Source organism: Danaus plexippus, chromosome 2 (assembly GCF_018135715.1).
Source record: "Danaus plexippus chromosome 2, MEX_DaPlex, whole genome shotgun sequence".
Lineage (NCBI taxonomy): Eukaryota > Metazoa > Arthropoda > Insecta > Lepidoptera > Nymphalidae > Danaus > Danaus plexippus.
The window spans coordinates 7,385,540-7,405,972 of NC_083537.1; the positions used below are offsets into that span (position 1 = coordinate 7,385,540).

The following is a 20,433-nucleotide window of genomic DNA, read 5'->3' on the forward strand; positions in this document are numbered from 1 at the left end:
TTTATATTTGAGTTTTGTTGATGGGCAATTTTGAAGTATTACATTTCAAACACCGCCTTTTTTAGCTATAGAATAAATATTCATATACTCGGAGAGTTTCAAGGATATTTTTAGATTTCTGTCATATAAGATTTATTGGGTTTAAAATAATTCAATGATTACATATACAATAGTTTTGTATGGCATGTTGTTAATATAGGCATTTTTAGTCGGGTACAATGACATGTCCTTCCGATGTCTCAAAACTTTCTTAAGTGTTGTCAGTCACGGCGCGCGTGCTGGATTTGCTTTTTGCTTGCGGGTGACTGCGGGTCTGATATTGAAATAATTGCTTTTTCAACGGCACGCCGTGCAAATGACATTCGAGATGGAGGTCGTTTTTTTGTCCGATGAATATAGAATGAAAATTGCCGTTTACGAAACGTTGGTTTAAATAAAAAACCGTCTTCTTACCCATTAATTGCTATGATGTGATGGAATTTATTTAGGATCCTTTCATGTATGGAAACTTAAATAAATGTCATAAATATGAATGCATCCAATGAGTAATACAGTTAGCAATACGACGGAACGTCCAAGTTAATGAGAATCTGGCGTCGGTGGCAGGGTGTTAAAATTTTAAATTGTTGTGTGAACTTTCACAGTCATCGGCCATCGTCCATCAGCTTTATAACTAACGATTCGAAGTAAAACGACAACGCGTGAGTTTTTTTTTTGTTCCGTTCGATCGCCCACGGCCTATGTGAGACTGCTCTTAAATATCATAAACGTTTTGTGCGCCGGCACGTGCTATCGCCTCTTATTTTTCAGATGTAATACGTTCACGGTTCGAGTTTTCACGGAATGATGATATTTTTTTGAAGAAAACTGATATTTTTTCTTTGAAATAAATTCATTAGATTTGTTCTTTGATAAAAATTGTACAAATAATATAATCAAGAATTAGACCAGGGAGAAGAGAAAGAATTAAGTTATCAAATTCACAGCCATGACCACCTGTCGGGTTCCAGGTAATGTCATTACAGACCTGTTTGAAACAAAAAGAAGAATGCTTTTATAAGAAATAATTTTAAGCATCTGATACTTTATTTTTTTTTCATAACTAGGGAATTCAATGCATATTATTCGGACCTTTATTTTGTGAAATAATATCGTAACAATGTCGATTACAAATTATCAAATTTTATTAATAATTTAATTTTCGTAGCAAGGAGGTATTAATCTGTCTCTTTAAACTATTCCTATTATATTTGGAGGGAATATGTAAAACAAAGTATGTGTTTTTTTCTTACAGAAACCTGTAAGTTTTAAATATCGCCATCACATATTCCACTAGAAAGACAATTTTTGAAACATCGTGATCTTATTTAGTCGTTCAGAGCGTCGAGAAATTTAAAGACATGATGGTCTCAGCACGTTGATCAACCACGGCGAATTACCGCGACAATCCTTCGAACACAAAGATACGTCATTTGTCACGCATCGTAAATATTTTGGACAGGGCTTTACGGGCCCTATAGTTTTATGAGGCTTTCGCGCCATTGTCTCCCATCACCTGATTAGGCATGCCTGCGGGACGTTTATGAAACTGTTTAGGATTTTTACGATTCTTTTTGTCTTAGTTCTCGCTACCTACCTAGCGAGATGTCGTGACTTATCAGCTATTTGGAAAATTTAAAGATTATTTTTAAAGCATTCCTTAAAATACATATAAGTTATGGATCTGCTTTCATATTAGTAAGGTCTTACTAAATACGGAAGACGTACCTAATTGTTCATCAGTTGATTAGAGTAAGGCCGGTAAAGGCTCTGTTCTGCGCAGTGGGCTCAAGGCTGTAGCCTCGCGGTTTGTGGAGCGTGACGGCGACGTGTCGGCAGGCACCCATACCGTGACGTCATCGCACTGGGTGTCGAACAACCACGAGATACCTCCTGATAGTTGTAATCACTACTACAATCCATATATATTTTTAATGAAATTTTAAATAAATTCATTCAAATTAGAAATTATTTTCAATAGTCAAGTAGTTGTTTAAGTTGCTAGTAGTAAGGATGGCTAATTCAATTTCATCTGCCAAGTAGAATATAATGATATGATTGTGAGAATAACAAGCGCGGATGTTCTCTTACATCGGAATCATTGCTGGCAAGGAGGCGCGTGCAAAAATCACTCCCGCATCATTATGAAATTAAATGTAAACAGGTGTGAAATTAAGCTCAGTTTTTTGTTCAGCTAATAGATTGCGCAGTGTTCCATTCCGTTCCGTCCTGTAACACGCCACTGTAATACCCGACCATTAAAGATGTACAAATCATCCAAACGGCCCGTTTAAAACTCTATAATTTTGCACTAAACAGAATGATCTGGGAATTTATTCCGGTTATAATTTCCACTTTTGTTTTTTTTTTGTGAGCGGCCATCAATTACTGAATTGTTCCGACAAAGAGTTTTTATGTGTGTTTGATTGATGGAAGATCGCGTTTAGGTTTGACGAAGATGCTACCGAATAATGTCTACAAAGCATTTACGTCGCATTTTCAATTAAGGTCGTTTATCAGTTTTTGAAATAAAGTATGAGAATATTATATTAATTTATATAAGGTACATCTAATATATCCTGTAAAACTAAAGCTCTTGAAAATTACTGATGACTCACATACTGTGAATGATTACAGTAAGGCAATAGTATAAAATGGAATTAAATCTGATTTCATCTTTGAGTAGCATTCCTGACATGCTTTGCACCAAGCATGATAAACAAAGTAAGCAGAGCTACAACCATTTTCACTGTCGCCACTAACAGCTGGCAAACGAATCCAAACAATGTTTGCTAACCGTTTGACCCGACTCCTCTTGCACCCACTAACCTACTGCGATAAGAAATACACGGCGAAATGGCCGTCGAATTTTAAGCCCTCAGTATAACATCATAAGATTTAAATTCACCGAGTCTTCATCTCTGGATGTAATGATGTGTTGTCGGTATCAACTGTTTATTTACTAGCAACCATTTCAAACTTGCAAGTTGTACATTTAAGTTAAAAGCCAAATTCTATTCTATATGATAACAAGGAAGGTACGATTTTGATTGAAGCCCATGTTTATTATTTCTTTATTAAAGTAGGCAGTGATGTGTAGAATATCATTGAAGCGGACCGTTATACAAACCGTTGGTTAAATTCATTTTTTGATATGTGATTTCGCAATACTCCGCAATCGGCATTACAAGCCATATATGGCGTCAAGATAAATTTAGAAGATATAACCTTGAGTTAAATGCAATATAATGTACTGTGAATTTGTTACAGGTATAAACATTTTTATACAATCGTATATATCAGTTGCAATTACAAAATAAAAAAATCCACTATCAAAATTGTATCCATCACTAACATCTATCAGGCGGATAATTGAGAAGAAAAATATTGCTTGTCATTGTATGTAATCTCCATGTATGGCTATTATAATGTATCGATAATTTGTTATTGGATCTTACGCAATTATAATACAGTAGTTATTAATAGGAGTTGTGTTAATAGAATATTATTATTTGGAACATATAAAGACCTCATTATAATAAAATAGTTTTAAGTTATTGTTTTATCTGGAGAGTATGGAGGGTCAGAAGAAATATTGATTTAACATTGTCAGCCGAGGCGCCGGCGCGTCTCTCAAACTTGAGGACACTTCAGGTATAATTTGAACAAATACTCACCACGAAAAGAATTGCTCGAGTCCCATCTCATCTTCGCTTTAAATCCTGTGATACATAGAAAATAATGTGCACCTAAAACTAAGCTAACTTCTATGACTTCAAACTGTATCATTAATTATTGTGGAATTAAAAATTTGGTAAATATATAAAATAGTTATATAATTGTACTCAAGTGAACTAAAAGCACCAGATCCCGTTACAATAATGTTTTCTATGTTTTATTTTAATATGAAAATTATTTCAATGTATTAAAAATCTGTGTAAAATTCTAAATTCAATAACCATATATACAATAAAATAAATCAATATACAACTTAAGTAAATAAATATATATGAATTTTTAAATTCCTTTGAATATTATACCATCGAAAATAATTTCCGTGAAACGTATTTTATAAATCAGTCCCTAATAACCGGCAATGAAATTACTGTAAAATTTCTAGTTAACAAAAACAAATGTAAAAATCAACATGAATAAAAAAAATATCAAGATGACAGATAACGTAAAATCCGTGTCGAGTTTATTTGTTTTTAATTATTGTGCCCCCGCCTTAATGACTCTATCGCGCGATTTACGAGTGCCCCGAGCCCTTTGTTTTTTATAATAGTTCTAATAAAATTTATTCAACCATTAACTTTTCAAATAATATTTAATATTCCTTACATGTTATATTTAAGTGTGACGTATTTTAAGCAAGTTGGTTATTTCTGGAATAATGACAAAAAAGAAAAGAAAAAAGAAATATCCAATTATATAATACGTACAAAAAAAACAACAAACAAAAAAAAAATTCAAACAGTATTATGAAGTCAAGTTCATTAAGAACGAAGTGAAAAGTTAGAAATAGCTCGGAAAAATAAAATTAAGTTCCCCGAACCCTTTTCACCGGAGATTGCAAACATTGGACAAGTTTTGTTTTTTTTTTAACTGAAATTCTAAATAAGTATTTCGATTCGTAACATAATCGGAGCTTTTAATGTTTTATTATAGGACTGTTAGGTGCACGCAATCAATGCATTACGTCTCTGTCTGAAAAACTGAGTTCACGTTCAATATTACGACACTTTATAGCTACTGTGTTTCATAAACGAATTACTATAATATAGAAAACATGATTATTACATTTTATTTATTATTATATAAGAGATATGTTTCGTCTTAAATATTTTGGGTTTTAAATAATTACTTGTCTCCGTCCAAAATAAAAATTTCCGAACAATTGATTTCATCTTCTCTCCCTAGGCAAGGTCATAAGTAGATTTGAAAAACGGAATCTTCACGTTAAGAATGACAAATATACATTTATAATATTATACATATATTACGTATAAAAGTGTTTGGTAATTAATAGTTGGAATTATCGTACGATTTACCGTTAAAATATTTCAATAACTTTTACTTTCTTATCTAAGTTAAAATTAGAAAATTTATATATAATTTAATACATTTTAGTATTTAAAAAAAATATAGGGTGTAGAGCATCTTGTTGAATCTATATAACAAGGAATCGCTTTTAAATAACACATGTAACTTGAATTCGGTGAGAATGAGATGACAACTTATAAGGAGAAGTAGAATTAAAATTTTTCGATACTATTTAATAATTTTATGAAGAAAACTTGCCGTTTTTACGAACTGTAAAAAAAAATATTTACCTAAAATCGGAATTTTAGCCTATGCGTTGTAGTTTAACTATTATATTAATATCCTAATGTTTTATTCAAAACGAACACGACAGATATTTTTATTCGTTATTATATACATGCTTAAATGAAAATAAATTTGAACAACGAAATCACCTTAGGAATTTATCTAATTATATGTAAAGAATGACAATTATATAGAAATTCTATGACAAATACTTTTGTTTTTAATCCTTAACTTTTTTCAAATGACGTCAACTGATAAGCTAACAATTTCAGGAATTCTTATCAGTAGCGATCCGTGAGTAACAACAGATGGCGCTTGCTCATCTGACTCTGGAACAGAAAACCACAAAAACCATTTAGGGGACGAGTTTAATGGTTTTAATAAATAGTCAATTGCATTATTCATATAATAATGGATTAAATTGTCGATATTTTATTGTATATAGGTAAAAAACTTACTTCACAGCCAAAGTTATTTAGATAACGCATGCAAAGTTACAAAATCTAAGAATACAGATAGCGCACCGGTTCTTTTACGACCGGCTCTGGGCTAATTGCTTAATAATTCTGTACCCTTTACCGTAATAAAACTTTCCCGAAACATTTTTATTGTTTTCAGATGTTCAAACGACTACCGCTCCGTTTGGCTTGTTAAATAACCGCAAGCAGTTCGGACAATTCACTCACTTAAAGCATTTTTTTCTTTATTAGAAATGTACTGTGAATTAATGGCGACGCCATATTCAGACCTATTTTTAGCAACTTGACTAACATTCTATAACTTTTTCGTAGTTATAATTATGAGTTTTATATTATATTAAGAACAATATATTTGATAGTTTTCAAAACGTTTACATTTATACACGTTTTATATTATTAATTTTTTTTTTATAAATAGCTACACGTACGGATGGCACCCCGTTGTACTGAGAAGGCTCTTTGCATCTCGCTCTACGTCAAACACCAAAGCAAAAAATATAAATGGAATTTAGCTTAGTGCGCTTGACCTTCTCAGAATCGTTAGTGGTAACGGTACTTTAAGTCGAATCCCCAGGTAGACTATACTTACGATTCGGTAATACAATTTCTTGTAAATACATATAATGTTTAATAAAATTTCTTATCTATCGTATAACGGGCTTATTTTATTAGTATCGTAACTGAACACTGAATTTTAATTTAAAATTTCATTTATTTATCAGGACATAATGTTCAACATAAAATTGTACATACAAATAGAGGTCGGTATTACCATAAGATAAACAAATCTGATATACGAGATAGGACCGTCAAAGATCAATCGGCTCATGTTTATGTATTTGCATCCCGGCCGCCACCCACATCTCGGCGACGAATCACAGTTCAAAACCATTAAATGACAAATGAGACCAAATATTGACAACACAAAAACAAAGGGATGGCTCCGGTGTCGATCTCGAGAACAAACATCTCTGTTTGACTAACGAATAACATGACAAGTTTACTTGTTTGCTTGTTTGCGACGTTGTTTGTCAGATCCAGGGCTGGGTATTAACTCCAATAAAGACAACGTGCTCTTAAACCACCAGATGTATGTAACACATTTTTGTTAAATATACCTCGTCACAGTTATGACGATCCTTAAATGTTGGGGATTGTTTAAATCTTTTCTACAGATGATTGGGTTTATAGTTTGAGGTGCATTACTTACTGAATTGTTATAGTTTTATTTTTAGACTATAAATTATAATTATTGATTAATGCCTATTTGACTCCTGTTACTACAAAAGAATTTTGTATTTTGAATAATATTCATTTACAAATCATTACATATGTCTTCCGTAAGAGATTGACATCACATGACACATATATGAGATTTAGTTAGTTTTTTTTTTTATATTAATAAAATATTATATATATATTTATATATATATATATATAAATAATCACTATGCATAAATTTAAAATTTTTACCTACTTTATAATATAAAGAAGTCAATTAATATTATAAGTTATCACTTATGTCAATAGATATATTTTAAAACATCAAAATAAAAAATAACGTAACGATATGAGTGTTTTAAAGCCCGTATTATTTAATAATTTTATGATATTTTCTTTATATAAGCATGATAAGTTGATATACAATTTAATTGATTAAAAAAATGTTTTCATAAATATAGTAAACATATCTTCCGATTATCAACAAACTGAATAGTATGAGTCAAATACAACCTCTTTTTAATGTGACATATGAATTAAAGCAATTTCCAAAATCGTGATTGTTCTCGTAAGGCAGTTGTTACAATTTTAATTTTATTCTGTTTCACTATATCTATATTATACGTAATAATAGTAATTATTATTTTGATTAAAATTTGATTTATTTGTAAAATATTAAGACAGTTATCAAGATATATTCATAATTTTATTTTAAGTTCTTACTTAATTTATTGTTTATTTATTTGTTTAATAGTGTGGCATATTTTTGCAACATATGTATATAATTCTTGAGTGACGCAAAAAACTTACATTGATTTATATTAACACATATATGCTTCTGTGAATCGATATTTTTATCTATCACGCAGTATTTTACGGAGACATCTTTTATCATAATTCATCACTTAATATTTGTGCTAGTTAAAAAGTGATGCGGTATATATTTTTAGTTATGCAATTCGGTAATGATATGTAGTAGTAGTAGTAATGCCTGATCAGCAAGAAACTTATTGGTTAGATTAATTGCAACCGCTCAAACTTATATTCCTCAAATTAAAAACAAGGACATAGCTGATAACTGGTTAGTAAGTGGAATATTAGAATATTTTATATCTTAATAGGTTCGGTATAATGCTTTCCAACTGTTGGTTTTGATGAACAAAATTATTCGTTGATCAATATACTAATGACGAAGACGCTGGTGATTGCGAGCCAACAATCAGTACCGTGAGACAATGGGCCAACGTTCGTGGGAACCGTGATTACACCCTGGGGGTGACTGCGTGACGGTGGGGTGCGAATGTGACGACATCCGCCCTGTTTTAGTTGACCGTTTTTAAGGTTCCGTACACACAACGGAACTTCATTGTAGGGAATGCCCTCAAAAATAAATTACGTATGTGGATAATGGTAATGTTTGTGGGTAACCATACAAAAAAATATAAAATTAATTTATATCGCTTTACGTTCTTATATTAGTAAAAATATAAGTGAAGTTATGTGTCGAAGTATTGTCTACCGAACCCAAGTTATTAAAAACTATTACAACTTGACATCAGTCTGACCAGCCGTTTGGTTTTGGTGCAGACAAACAAAACATTTTGAGACAATTTGTTTTTATTTTTGTTATCTATGTTTGTAATTAATATTATTTTCCCAAAATAAGGAATTATATATTTTTTGTCAATATAATGTGCCGTTTGATGTAATATTTAATATGATTTTATTAATGTGAATATTTTTTTTTCTGCCAACAATAAAAATATTTTGGTGCTTATCAAATACTTTTTTAACTGAAGGAAAAATACGTTGTATACACATATATATATACTTTTTAATTATATGTGAAACTATTTTGTTGTCACGATAACAGCGCAGGCTGTGACGCTTAAAGTTCAAAAGGTTATCTGATTTCACGTATACTGTTTGTTTAAGTATATATGGTTTACTTTCAATAGTTCCATTTTTGTTTAGTGGGTTGTTTAAAAAAAAAAAATAATAAGTTTTATTTCTGTAAATGGTTACGTTTGCATTGCGCAAATGTAACAGCATGTATTTGGATACGTTCCTAGATAAATACGTAGTATTTTAAGAACATACAGCCTTTTGTTTATGACAAGATTACAGTGTAATTTAGAAAAGTCTCACTGTTTTCGTATTTTTCATACGTATGTATTAAACTGTTCGTTACTTAAAATTTACAGTATATGAAGCCGCGCTTCGTCCGTTCCGGCGTTTTGGAATATAAAATGCCCTTCTCTACGATGTTAATAAATTCGCACCATAAGTCACCCTATCGAAAGTAGTGTTTAAATTATACCGCTTAAACACTGGGGCGTGTTCGCGGGATTGCCATCCCGGGGGACGAAAAAGTGTCTGAATCTATCAACTATTCCCGGGATTTGATTAAATCCTCTCACCCCTTACGTTGACAGTAATTGATTGAAATGCCTTCCTTGAAGCGATTGACTTACTTGTTTTAATGGAGTTCATTTAAATATTTATGACATGTTACTACTAATATATAAGAGTGAACGAATGAACGAAAATTACAGTCTGTTTTTCTATATTAGTTTACTTTTTGGATTTCAATATTGTCATGTGAAGATTTTCGAAAAAACCGTTTTTGGTTAAAAAAAATTAAGATTCCTTAAACTTGAAAATTCTCTTCGAAATAATATTGGTTTTATTTTTAATATGTTCATGAAAGTTAATAATATAACTATTATGTTGTTATTGGTTTCTTGAGATGGGTACGAGAAGAAACATTGATGTTACAAAAATCACTAAAGACAGTTATGAACTGCATACTGTCATAATTTATGAAATAATATAAAAGAAAATAACAGCCTTTGAATGATTCCGTTTTAATCATTGAGCTTCTAAAATAGTTTATCACCATGCAACATTACAATAATATATTGAACCTTCAACAAAACATGGAAAAATTAACTAAGAGTAAGAACATAACTAAATTATAATTTTTGTAAAAATGTTTACGTTGATCAAAAGCAACTTCAAGTGTACTTTTCTTAATCATTAAGAAAAATATATTAAGTGTAATATGAATATAATTTTAAGAGAAATATGAAACTTGAGTGTCAAAAAAAAAATTGTCTAAATAAAGATGAATAGTAAAAATTATATTTTTTTCTCTTACTCCATCAATTTGAAATCATAATCAGAGGCATAAAATCTGTATTAAAGAATTATTTACGAATAAGTCAGTCAGAACGTCTTTATGGCGATCTTTAAGTTATAGGAAAATATAGATTCGATTTAATTTTAAATGTTTCAAAATATTAAAATTGGATCGTAATAATATCCTCATTAAGTAGTAAACACCAAATAGTTATGACTTTTGATACACATGTAAATATAATTTTCCTAACATTGTCGGTAATTATTAATGTCTTAATATCAACAGCTACCGCGTCCAAGGAATGCACATATGTTTACAGCGGTTATATTTTTTATAGATTACCTTCTTAATTCTGACGTTTCATAATAAACGTATTAGACATTTGTTTAAGGGAGCGTTGAAATCTTTAATATGGACGATTTGTTAACGCATCGTAACTGCACTTGGAACAAATAAAAAATGTAATGTATAAATTAAAATACATTTAGTATTGTTTTCAAAGTTCGTGAAACACAACAATGGGTACATATTAGTAGGATGATGGAACAAAACAGCAAATACAGTTTTAACGCGTCGTTTATTGATAACTTCATTTTTCTCTTCAATATACTTTGTGTCCACTGACTATATAACACTCACTGTACATTTTTGTATTACAATAGTTTTAGTCTTTCGAGCCATCATTAACTTTCGATCAATATAACAAATATTTTGTACAACACACGACGACGGGTGTACGGAGTGGTGTCGTGGCGTCTTTGCGTCGTGGCACCTCTTAACTCTATCTATCTACTTTTTACGACTAACTCATCATCTAGTCATTAACACTATATTTACATATTGTTCAATTTTTTTGGTATTCAAATAACCGATCTCTCAATCGTCTCTCACGCCGTCTCCCGCAACAACCTCTCTTCCGTCCGCACAACACAACTTAGAATATTTTAACTTAAAACCATGAAAAAATACAATAATCGTAATATAATACAAGATACTCATCAACAACATTTAATAGAACGCTCGGCCGACGGCCGGTGGCCGGGCCTCGGCGACGTCAACAGTTCGCAACACTAACAGAGGCGGTACATTACATTACAAAAACAAAGAAATGACATACCTATAAGTATGTACGCCGTAAGGATCACTGAACGGTACAAAGTCACAAGGGCGCGAGCGACGGCCGGCTCATAGCGGCGGGATGTCGATGTCGCACGCGAAAGGCGACTCTCAGATGAGCGGCATGGCTCGCTCTCCGGCCGCCGCGTACCGCTGTTCATCAGGCACGTGGTACATGTTGATGATGTGGCTGAGGTCCTGCTGGCCGTACTCGCGCTTCATGCCGAGCTGCTCGTGCGGGTGACTCTGGCCGCCGTGCGCGTGCGCGAACTCGCGCTTTAGCTGCGGCTCGTGCACGTATTCGCGCTTCATACCCGGCGGGCCCGGGGAAACCGGCTCCGACTTGGCGGATGATCCGCTGGGTGAGTGCGAGGCGCACGAGGCGGGCATCGCGTACCCTCCTGGCGAGCCGGGACCCAGGCCGTACGCGGAAGGAGACGGCGGCTGAGGGAGATACGGCGAGCCCTGCCCGCCGCCGTAGTATCCGCCGCTGTACTGCTGCTGCATCTGTGACACGTCGTAGCGCGGGTAGCCGTACGCCTGCTGTTGATAGGCGCTGGGATCGTGCATCATGTAACCGTTGGGCATGTACCCGTTCGGTGTCATCTGGTACACGTCCCGCGGCTGCTGAGCCGTCGGCGCGTTCGTGCGCTGACCGTCACCGGCTCCCAGTAGAGCGCCGCCTCCTAACGGATACTTTTCCTGTTTCTTCGCGAGCGTCTTCGTTTTCCTCCGGGGTCTGTACTTGTAGTCCGGGTGTTCCTTCATGTGAACGGCCCGAAGCCTCTTCGCCTCGTCGATGAATGGTCGCTTCTCTGACTCCGAGAGGTCTTTCCACTGTGCACCCAAACGTTTAGATATTTCCGAGTTGTGCATTTTAGGATTGTCGGAAGCCATCTTCCTGCGTTGCCCGCGCGACCACACCATGAAAGCGTTCATGGGACGCTTCACCCTCTCCGCGTTAGAGTTCTTGCTGGAGTTGTTGTTGTTGTTGTTTGGGGGTTGATGGTGTTGCTGCTGGGGCTGCGCGTGGTGCTGGGGCAGGGGTTGGTGCTGGTGGTGCTGCAGTGGCTGGTGCTGGGCCAGCGGCTGCTGCTGCGGCAGCGCCATCATGCCACCGAGCGCGCCTAGCGACCCGTACCCGTGCTGCAGCGCGTGGTGCGGCGGCACCGTGGCGTGCAGGCTGCCGCCCTTTAGATCCGTCTCCATCGTCAGCATGTCGTCTTCCTGCGGCGCGTACAGCTTGCCGATCCTTCGTTCACCGTACACAACGAGAGAACTGTCGGTCGCTCACATGGACTCGCGGCGGTGCGCGGCGTGATAGCGGGCGCGGGACCGTACGGCGCGGAGGCTACGTGCGTTGTGAGGTGGTCGTCCGGCGGGCGGCGGTGAGTGTGCTGCACCCCCCGGCCCCCCTGCACTCCCCGCACCCTGGGGCCCGCCCGGTCCCTTCCCCGACCAATGGCGGCCTGCTGAGACTCCGCCCCCCCGCCACCCGCCGCCCGCGCTACCCTGCATTTTTAATCGCGTGGCGAGCGAGGCGACCGTACGCCTCGCCGCGGCCGCCTCATGCAAATCACAATTTTGTTTGCCGACGGTTGCTGCACCTTCTCGACCTTAGTTCATGTTGTAAACAACAGACGCTATCTAGCTCTTTTGTAAAGCGCTACTTCAAATTCCAATTAAAAAAACTTTTAATACCATCACATACTTTCGTATACATCATCATAACTTTTCATTTATCGAGAGGACCGCTCCAGCTTGTCGCTAGTTGTCGGCTTTTCCAGTAGACTATGCCTTTACATATTTACTCAGTCCCTGAACAGCTGCGGTAGAGTCGCTCTGGTAGAGTTTGTTCAGCTGCGAGTTAAGTTCAAGGCCTGTCGGTAGTCGAGGCGCTAATGTGTAAAATAATCGAGATAGTCATTGATGATCACTTACAATATGCCTCTTTGTTCCTGGCCACAATAGCGAGTTATTCAATTTAAGCACTCATTCACTATTGCATTATGTTACATATAAACAATACTACAAGGCCAATTTTACTATTCTTTTTGTTACTTTAAACAAAACCATGCGGTTATCCTACGTTATGGTATTATGTATTGGTTTACTTTAAACTTAATAAAACTACTGTTTCTGACAAAATTCTTATTTTATACTCGAAAAGCAAACGTTAAATTAAATACATTGAATGTAAGGACTTCACCAACTTATATAAATATTATTTAGGTATGACTAAATAAGGTTACTGTTGATGAAGTTTTAACCATATATATAAAACAATTAAATATGAGTTAGGACTAATTGTAAGTTTCAGTTTTAAGAACAATTCCGAGACCAAGGATGCCTTGGGTTTGAAATAGGTAGGTGTACAGAAAAACAGTACAGTAATGTGGAGACAAATTTAAAAACGAAGAATGATACAGAACAAATTATTCCCAGCTTCTGTATTGTTTTTTCTAAAGCCATAAACTGATGAAGGTTCGCTTACAGCATCAGCTAACTATATGCCAATAAAACTCCGCGAAACCAGCCGCTTCAGTTGTTAAGGAGAAAATTCATGAAAATATTTGTTAACACTAATTTCATAATACGTCGTATTCAATTGAGAAGTTTTATAGAAATATTAAAGAAAAGAAAATTTAACTAATATATATATATATATAAGAAAATAAAATATGAAGTGATTATAAGATACTTTAAGTTCGCCGGTTACAGAAGTAACAGGCGAACAGGCGCAGTCTTTACGTTCATTTAAATAGTTATTTAAATATAACTATCTACCTGGTATAGAAATTTCATATTCATGTGAACTACCAGATAACCTATTACATGTTTTTTCATATATAAAAATTTAAACAACTTCACATATGAAGATTCAATATATATTTTTCATATATAATATATTCTATATAGAAAATATCGTTATATACTCTTATATACCTAACTAACTAAATAATATAACAAACCTATATAGTTATGTTATAAAATTGTTTTTCTTAGTATATAACCATCGTTTTAATAAAAAATATTAAGACTTAATAATTTCTTTATTAACCTTTTAAAACACGAGAGATAAACAGGATATAGGAATATAATAGAACAATAATTATAATAGTTTTTCAATATAAGGACAAAATGCTATATTAATAAATATGTATTTAAGTAGTATAGTTTTTAGTAATGAATGTTTTTGTCAAAAACTTTCGAATACCAACAATATCTTACTTCCAGTTTAAATTGTCACTGATATTAAAAAAAAAATTCCCCGAAGTCCTCACATGAAATCCCTGATATTAAAATAGTTTAAAAATCAAATGTTTTGAATGCAAAAAATTTTATTAAAAAAAACATGCATATATCAGAATACATTTCGTTATAAAAATTTTATACTACAATCAATCGATCTGTCTAGGAAATTATAAGTAATAGGTAATTGAGTTATGTACCTGATTTATATGCAGTAACAAAGTGTAATTTTTGGCTTTTTAATGGAAATTTATAGATATTTAATCTCATATAACATAAAGAAAAAATATTCAATCGGGATAATATAACAAAGTGTTTCAAATTCATTATTCCTATATTCAGATATATTTGCGTCGATTATGGCAAGTGAAAAATATTTTTTAATGTAACACCTACGTGATACCTACTCGCCATGTCTCATATACATCTTCTGTGTGTGTTAAAAACAAACTATGTGTACCTAAGCATTTTGTAGCTAAGCGCTTCTTGGTAATTAATTATCTATGTACCTAACTGTAAAATGAAGACAAAAGATTAGAACCAGGTAGATTTCCTTAAAAACAATAAACGACGAATACAAATAAGTAATTTAGGAAAACGGCGACTTTGTTCATAATATTTCCAGCAACTGGTATGAGTATTTACGATCAAGAACATCTTTTGTTTTTAAGTAATTTGCCTAATCATTTTATAACCGTCATAAAGTTTATGTCCATATTTTTATTCTACGGTCAAAAAAATTATGTATTGATCGGGTACAAAAATAATTTCGAGGTGTTTCTTTATTCTTAACAGATTTTTTTTCTAATAATCAATAAGAACCTTTTTATGTCATCCGGAAGCTACGAGGTCTTGGGTTCTTCGTTAATCAATGTTTATTTAAAATTACACATCAAATATTTTGGCACACTTTGAAAAGAGGAAATAAAACAAAATATATATATACATTATCTTTATTTCAAATGTAAGGTATAATATCTTATTATAAAATTAAAAACTATATTATATTACATACATAAATTTTTAACTCTTTAAAATATTACTTTTCACTTATACCAATATAAAAATATTATTCCTAAACGGTTTAAGTCTAATTAGCCAATAATTATCACAATATTTGATTCAATATTTTTTTTTAAAGTAATAGTTAAAATAAATATAACAATAAAGTGTCACAATAAATTTGTTACAAGATCTTCAAACAATTTACAAGATATATTTGTTTTGTGTAAACCATACCCCCTCCCCCCACTTGTAGAATTCCTAACTTCAATCAACATCCCTATCATTTAAGTGCGATGAAAATGTGCAGAGATTTTTTTTTTTTAAATTGTAAATGTCAACACCTCTGCACAACTGAAAAAGCACTACAACACATCGTCATTCAATAATTGCTGGTGTTAAATAAAAAGCGAGCATCAAACACTCGGCGCGTCCTAATTGGCGCGAGGTGTCACTAATGACAGCCGCGAGAGTGTCTCGCAAATTAATAATTATCACGCCTGGCAACACTGTGAAGCAATATGGCCGCTGCGTATTGTTGACGAATCGTCACTTTAATATTAAAAAGTAACTTTAATTTTGGTGGTGCCTAAATTGTGCAAAAAGTTGTCTCGCAATTTCGGATAACGTTTCTATTTAACGATGTCATTCCGTGAATATTTTAAATTATCAAGAACTTTTCGTCGGTAAATTTATTTATATTTCGTTGTTAAATTTCAATTAACTATACAATACTTATATTATTTTCATTTATTCGACTTGAAAATGAACTGTCAGGAAAAATTTATATATATATTTAGGCTATAGTATGGCAACGTTACACTTTACATAGTCATATGTATATAGGGCATGCATCTCAAGACGGAACTGGAGTATGATAATGAAAGGCCAATATTGGTCTGACGACTGGACACCGACAAGACCGCACACGTAACAGCTATCTCCTGGGAAGGCATATATCTAATAATACCTAAAGCTTAGTTATAGTTTCACCTAGGTCTGGTTCGCTCTGCACGAATCCTGCAATAGTTCTGACAATTAAATTTTACTCGACTATAGTAAAAAAGAGTAGTTCGAGTTTTAAAAATGAATGTAATTTGAAAAAATTCAACCACTTAGTTATCATTACATTTGTCTTGATGTTCTTACTTGTTCTGGGTGAGGTGGAAAGTTAGAACACACCAAATTTCCTGATTTTTTAATCCGTATTTTCTGTATGGAAACCTATTTAATATAACATTAAAACTAAATGAAAAATATGAAATATTTTACTTTAAAAGTAACTCTCAATTGTGATTATTATCTAAATAACAAAAAAGTGAAATAAAATTTTGTACATATTTACTATATATACGTATATAAATTTTTTTGATCCGAGTTTTATTTACATAGTAGTAATAATTGTTGGAAATTAGGTTTTTCTTTTGAGGATGGATGTCACAATAGATTCGATATAAATTATTTATTATTTGGAATACTTAACCGGTTCCAGTTGAATAGACTGAATGTCTATGTATAATCTGTATCCACGGAGGCATCCCGTGGGGTGAGGGGGGGTGTCTTCCTGCCGCTGTCTCCGACACATCAGGCCTATGTCGGAGGTCTGCAAATTAAATAGTAACATACGAAAACCTGGCTATAAGTTATATATATAGTAACGGATATTCATGTGTGTGAGGTGTGCTTTCGAAGAAATGAATTCTTCAATAGTTTTAATTGGAAATGAAAGAAAACTACACTAAAATAGATTTAAATAAGTGATTATAATCCACAATAAAGGTTACTGAAATACATATGATAGGTATCAACTCGAGTGTTTGAACAAATATGTATATTTGCGGATAATATTTGTACAGATTGTTATACATTTGTTATGACGACGTCCTTCATTTGCATGTCCTCTCCGTATGAATGCCTTTTAAATTTGTATAACAAATAAATTATAAGTTAGAATGCCTACATTTTGAGATAGTGTAATCACAACCTTAAAATGTAGGAATATGATCTTTGACATCAAGCAATTACAAGCTGTGATGAGACGTCTTTGAATAATCATTGGCTCACGATTTCTTTAGCAATAAAATTAGTAATTAAGGCAGAGATTACAAAACATAAAGTTTAAATATAACCATTGTATATTATTTTTCAACTGATTCGGAAAGTTGAGTCAAAAGTTTGTGTAAACAAGAAGCTCATTTCATAAGAAATTGTTGCTGTTATTTAAGTTTATTTTTATTTAACATCGTTAACTTGGAAGTTTGGAAATGTTACGTTATAATTGGCTGTTTACAGTTATTTATTATTAGAACGAAGTTGTTATATAATTCAGAGATACATAACATCTATTTTTTTATAAGTGAATTATCTACTATATCACATCATAACACTGAGATCTAATTTCATTGTGATCGAATAGAATAGATTATATTTTATACATAAATCTCTAAAAATATATATATATCACAATTTTTTACATAAATATATAACACATTTTTCACACAAATTATTACATAAATGAAAGTATACCAGGCAACCAGTAACCCAAGAAAAGTTTATATTATTCACTTTCGTCAACACTAGTACACTGTATGTATGTATGTATACAGCTGTGAGGACACGTATACAGCTACATAAAGTACAGTCAGCTGACGTATTTCTTTGATATTCATAACTGTCTTTAGTCAAAGTGCGCGCGCAACGCGGAACGCGCAAAAACTAACAAAATTTCCGCGAGAAAAACACTCGTTTTCCGCGACTAAACGTGCGAGCGTCATGCTCCCAATGCCCAGACTAAACGCGGGCCGTGAAAAAGCACCGCCACAACGACGGCCGACAATGGAAAGCGGTAAAGAATCATAATAATAACAATGACAACAATATGAGATGCTATAATAAAGAGCCGCGGCATTGTGCCAGGCTCGGCGCTGGTTCGAAGGGTCGCGGGATCGATACTCGGCGGATTGTCTGCGGATGCCGTGCGTGATTCTTTGTCGGCCAGCGGCCGCGCCGCCCCCGGGACGGGCGTTCATTGAAACATCCACATCGCGCCGCTAATCAGCTCCTATTATCTGTTAAACTCCTAGAACATCCACAGACTTACAAAGGCGCTGGACTCGCATGTCAATCCTGAGATATTCTTTGGACTGACAAAAATAATATTAAAATTAACTCATCTTGTTTAAAGGATGCTATCAATGATACGATCTTTATTTATGTAATCACGCTTATATAGTAACATTAACACTAGAAACTTAATTCTGCTGACCTCAAAATGATGATGGAATCCATGAGAGTAAATTTTGCTAGAGGTGTGAAGTGTCGGCGCGCTTGATGATAAAACATCGAGTTTAATGTAATAATCCGTCGATCGACCGTTATCATTAGTTCGATCCAGCACACCTCCTGCAGCTTTGCAGATTGCTTTCATCCACTTGCTTATTATGGACATAGCTATAATATAATTATAATAGGAGTTCTGTTCATAGCAGACAGAAATTATATGAAAAGTTTTTTTTTTCAGTTAAATATGAGACATATTCATAAATTCACAGTGATGAAACACAATAATCAAAACTAGGTATCATCTTAAATATCAAAAGTCAATTTAGGGTCACAATCGTTCGTCCTCAAAATCGTAGTCCTAGAAATTCAAAGTCTTACAAAAACTAAGCACACAATTGAATAAAAATTAATATATCTGTTAAATTAAATGGTCATATCCAGTCTATGGTGCTATAGGCGCGGGCGCAGAGAGCGCACCCCGCAGCGCGCGTCGATCACCCGATGCGCTGCAATTAAACTTATATCTAGCTAATCCAATTATATAACTACATACGATTGTCTTTGATCATCTACCACTGGAAAGGATAGTGTTATTTTACTTTGGCTACACCTGTTGGTTCTTGACAAATATATATTTAATGTTCCGATACCCACTCGTCTAATTATCTTGTGGATTTAGAGTTTCGTAATATAGTATGAAAAGTTTTGAAGTATTCAGAGGTTTTATTTAAATAAGACTGGAATTATATCTAAGTTTAATTAGGTGTGATAAAATGAAATTCAATTAGTATCAATAACTTTACGAAATCACCGGTTTGATTAATGATTTAAACGATATCGCAAGCCGGCACAACGTGTGTCCACTTTTATTCGTCGTTATTCTCAGCATTGTGCAACAATAGACTTGACATATAAGTACAAATACGTGAGCAACGTTTTTAATGATGAGAACTTCGGAATTTGAAATGTAACCGTTAATTTACGACGCCATTTTTAATTAAACGCGATGACTAAGTGCAGGGATCCATCACAGTCGGCACTCGAAGGCGATCTATTATTAATTATTATTTTGATCGATCACGCACCATCTTATTTTATTAAAGATCCAGGTTTTTTTTTGGATATCGTTTATTAATTATGCAGTTTAAAATTAAGTGTGAATTAATGATTGAAAGTTCTTCCCATTCTCGTTAAAAGGAGTACGCGAATTGAGTACAAAAAGTTTTGGAGCAGGTATTGGGTAAATTTATCCCTCGCCGAGTAATTTGCCCGGTCCGTAAGGGAACATTATCCGCTTGGCTAGTAGTTTCACAGAAATCAATAATCCTAAGCTTTTTTACGATTATTTCTCGAAAAACTAACACTTTAAATCCCTGCCAGATCTCGAAGTCAAAGAGGCCGCGGATTAGCGAACTATTTTTTTGTTTGAACAAAATTTGAAACGTTTTTCGATTACACGAGAGATGTAATATTTTCGGAGTTGCATTGAACAATGGGCTTCCGGGGACTGTTGATCTCAAGGTAGGTATTGCGTGAGAAGATAAACCCAGAACAAGTTTTAGGAATTAATCC

The 20,433-nt window shown here is 33.9% G+C and overlaps 2 protein-coding genes across 9 annotated transcripts in view; both read right to left on the bottom strand.

Annotated features, from left to right (window-relative positions):
• LOC116779858 (uncharacterized) overlaps positions 1–20,433 on the bottom strand; it is a 178,955-nt gene that overhangs the window by 35,850 nt on the left and 122,672 nt on the right. For 4 of the 8 annotated variants that reach the window (XR_009752881.1, XR_009752880.1, XR_009752878.1 and 1 more), the window contains one exon: positions 15,517–17,182. The exons of 1 other annotated variant lie outside the window; for it this stretch is intronic. Coding sequence is in view for 1 of the 7 variants with exons in the window: in XM_061522701.1 (XP_061378685.1) it covers positions 16,573–16,599; positions 17,063–17,182 (147 nt within the window). In the remaining 6 variants the exon portion in view is untranslated. Of the gene's footprint in view, positions 1–15,516; positions 17,183–18,105; positions 18,405–20,433 lie in introns of those variants that run through there. 3 more of the 8 variants (XR_009752882.1, XM_061522701.1, XR_009752877.1) reach the window with 2 other exon arrangements.
• Positions 10,768–12,708, bottom strand: LOC116779856 (transcription factor SOX-14). Its single transcript, XM_032674359.2, has one exon. The coding sequence runs from the start codon at positions 12,541–12,543 to the stop codon at positions 11,437–11,439; it is 1,107 nt and encodes a 368-aa protein (XP_032530250.1). The 5' UTR covers positions 12,544–12,708; the 3' UTR covers positions 10,768–11,436.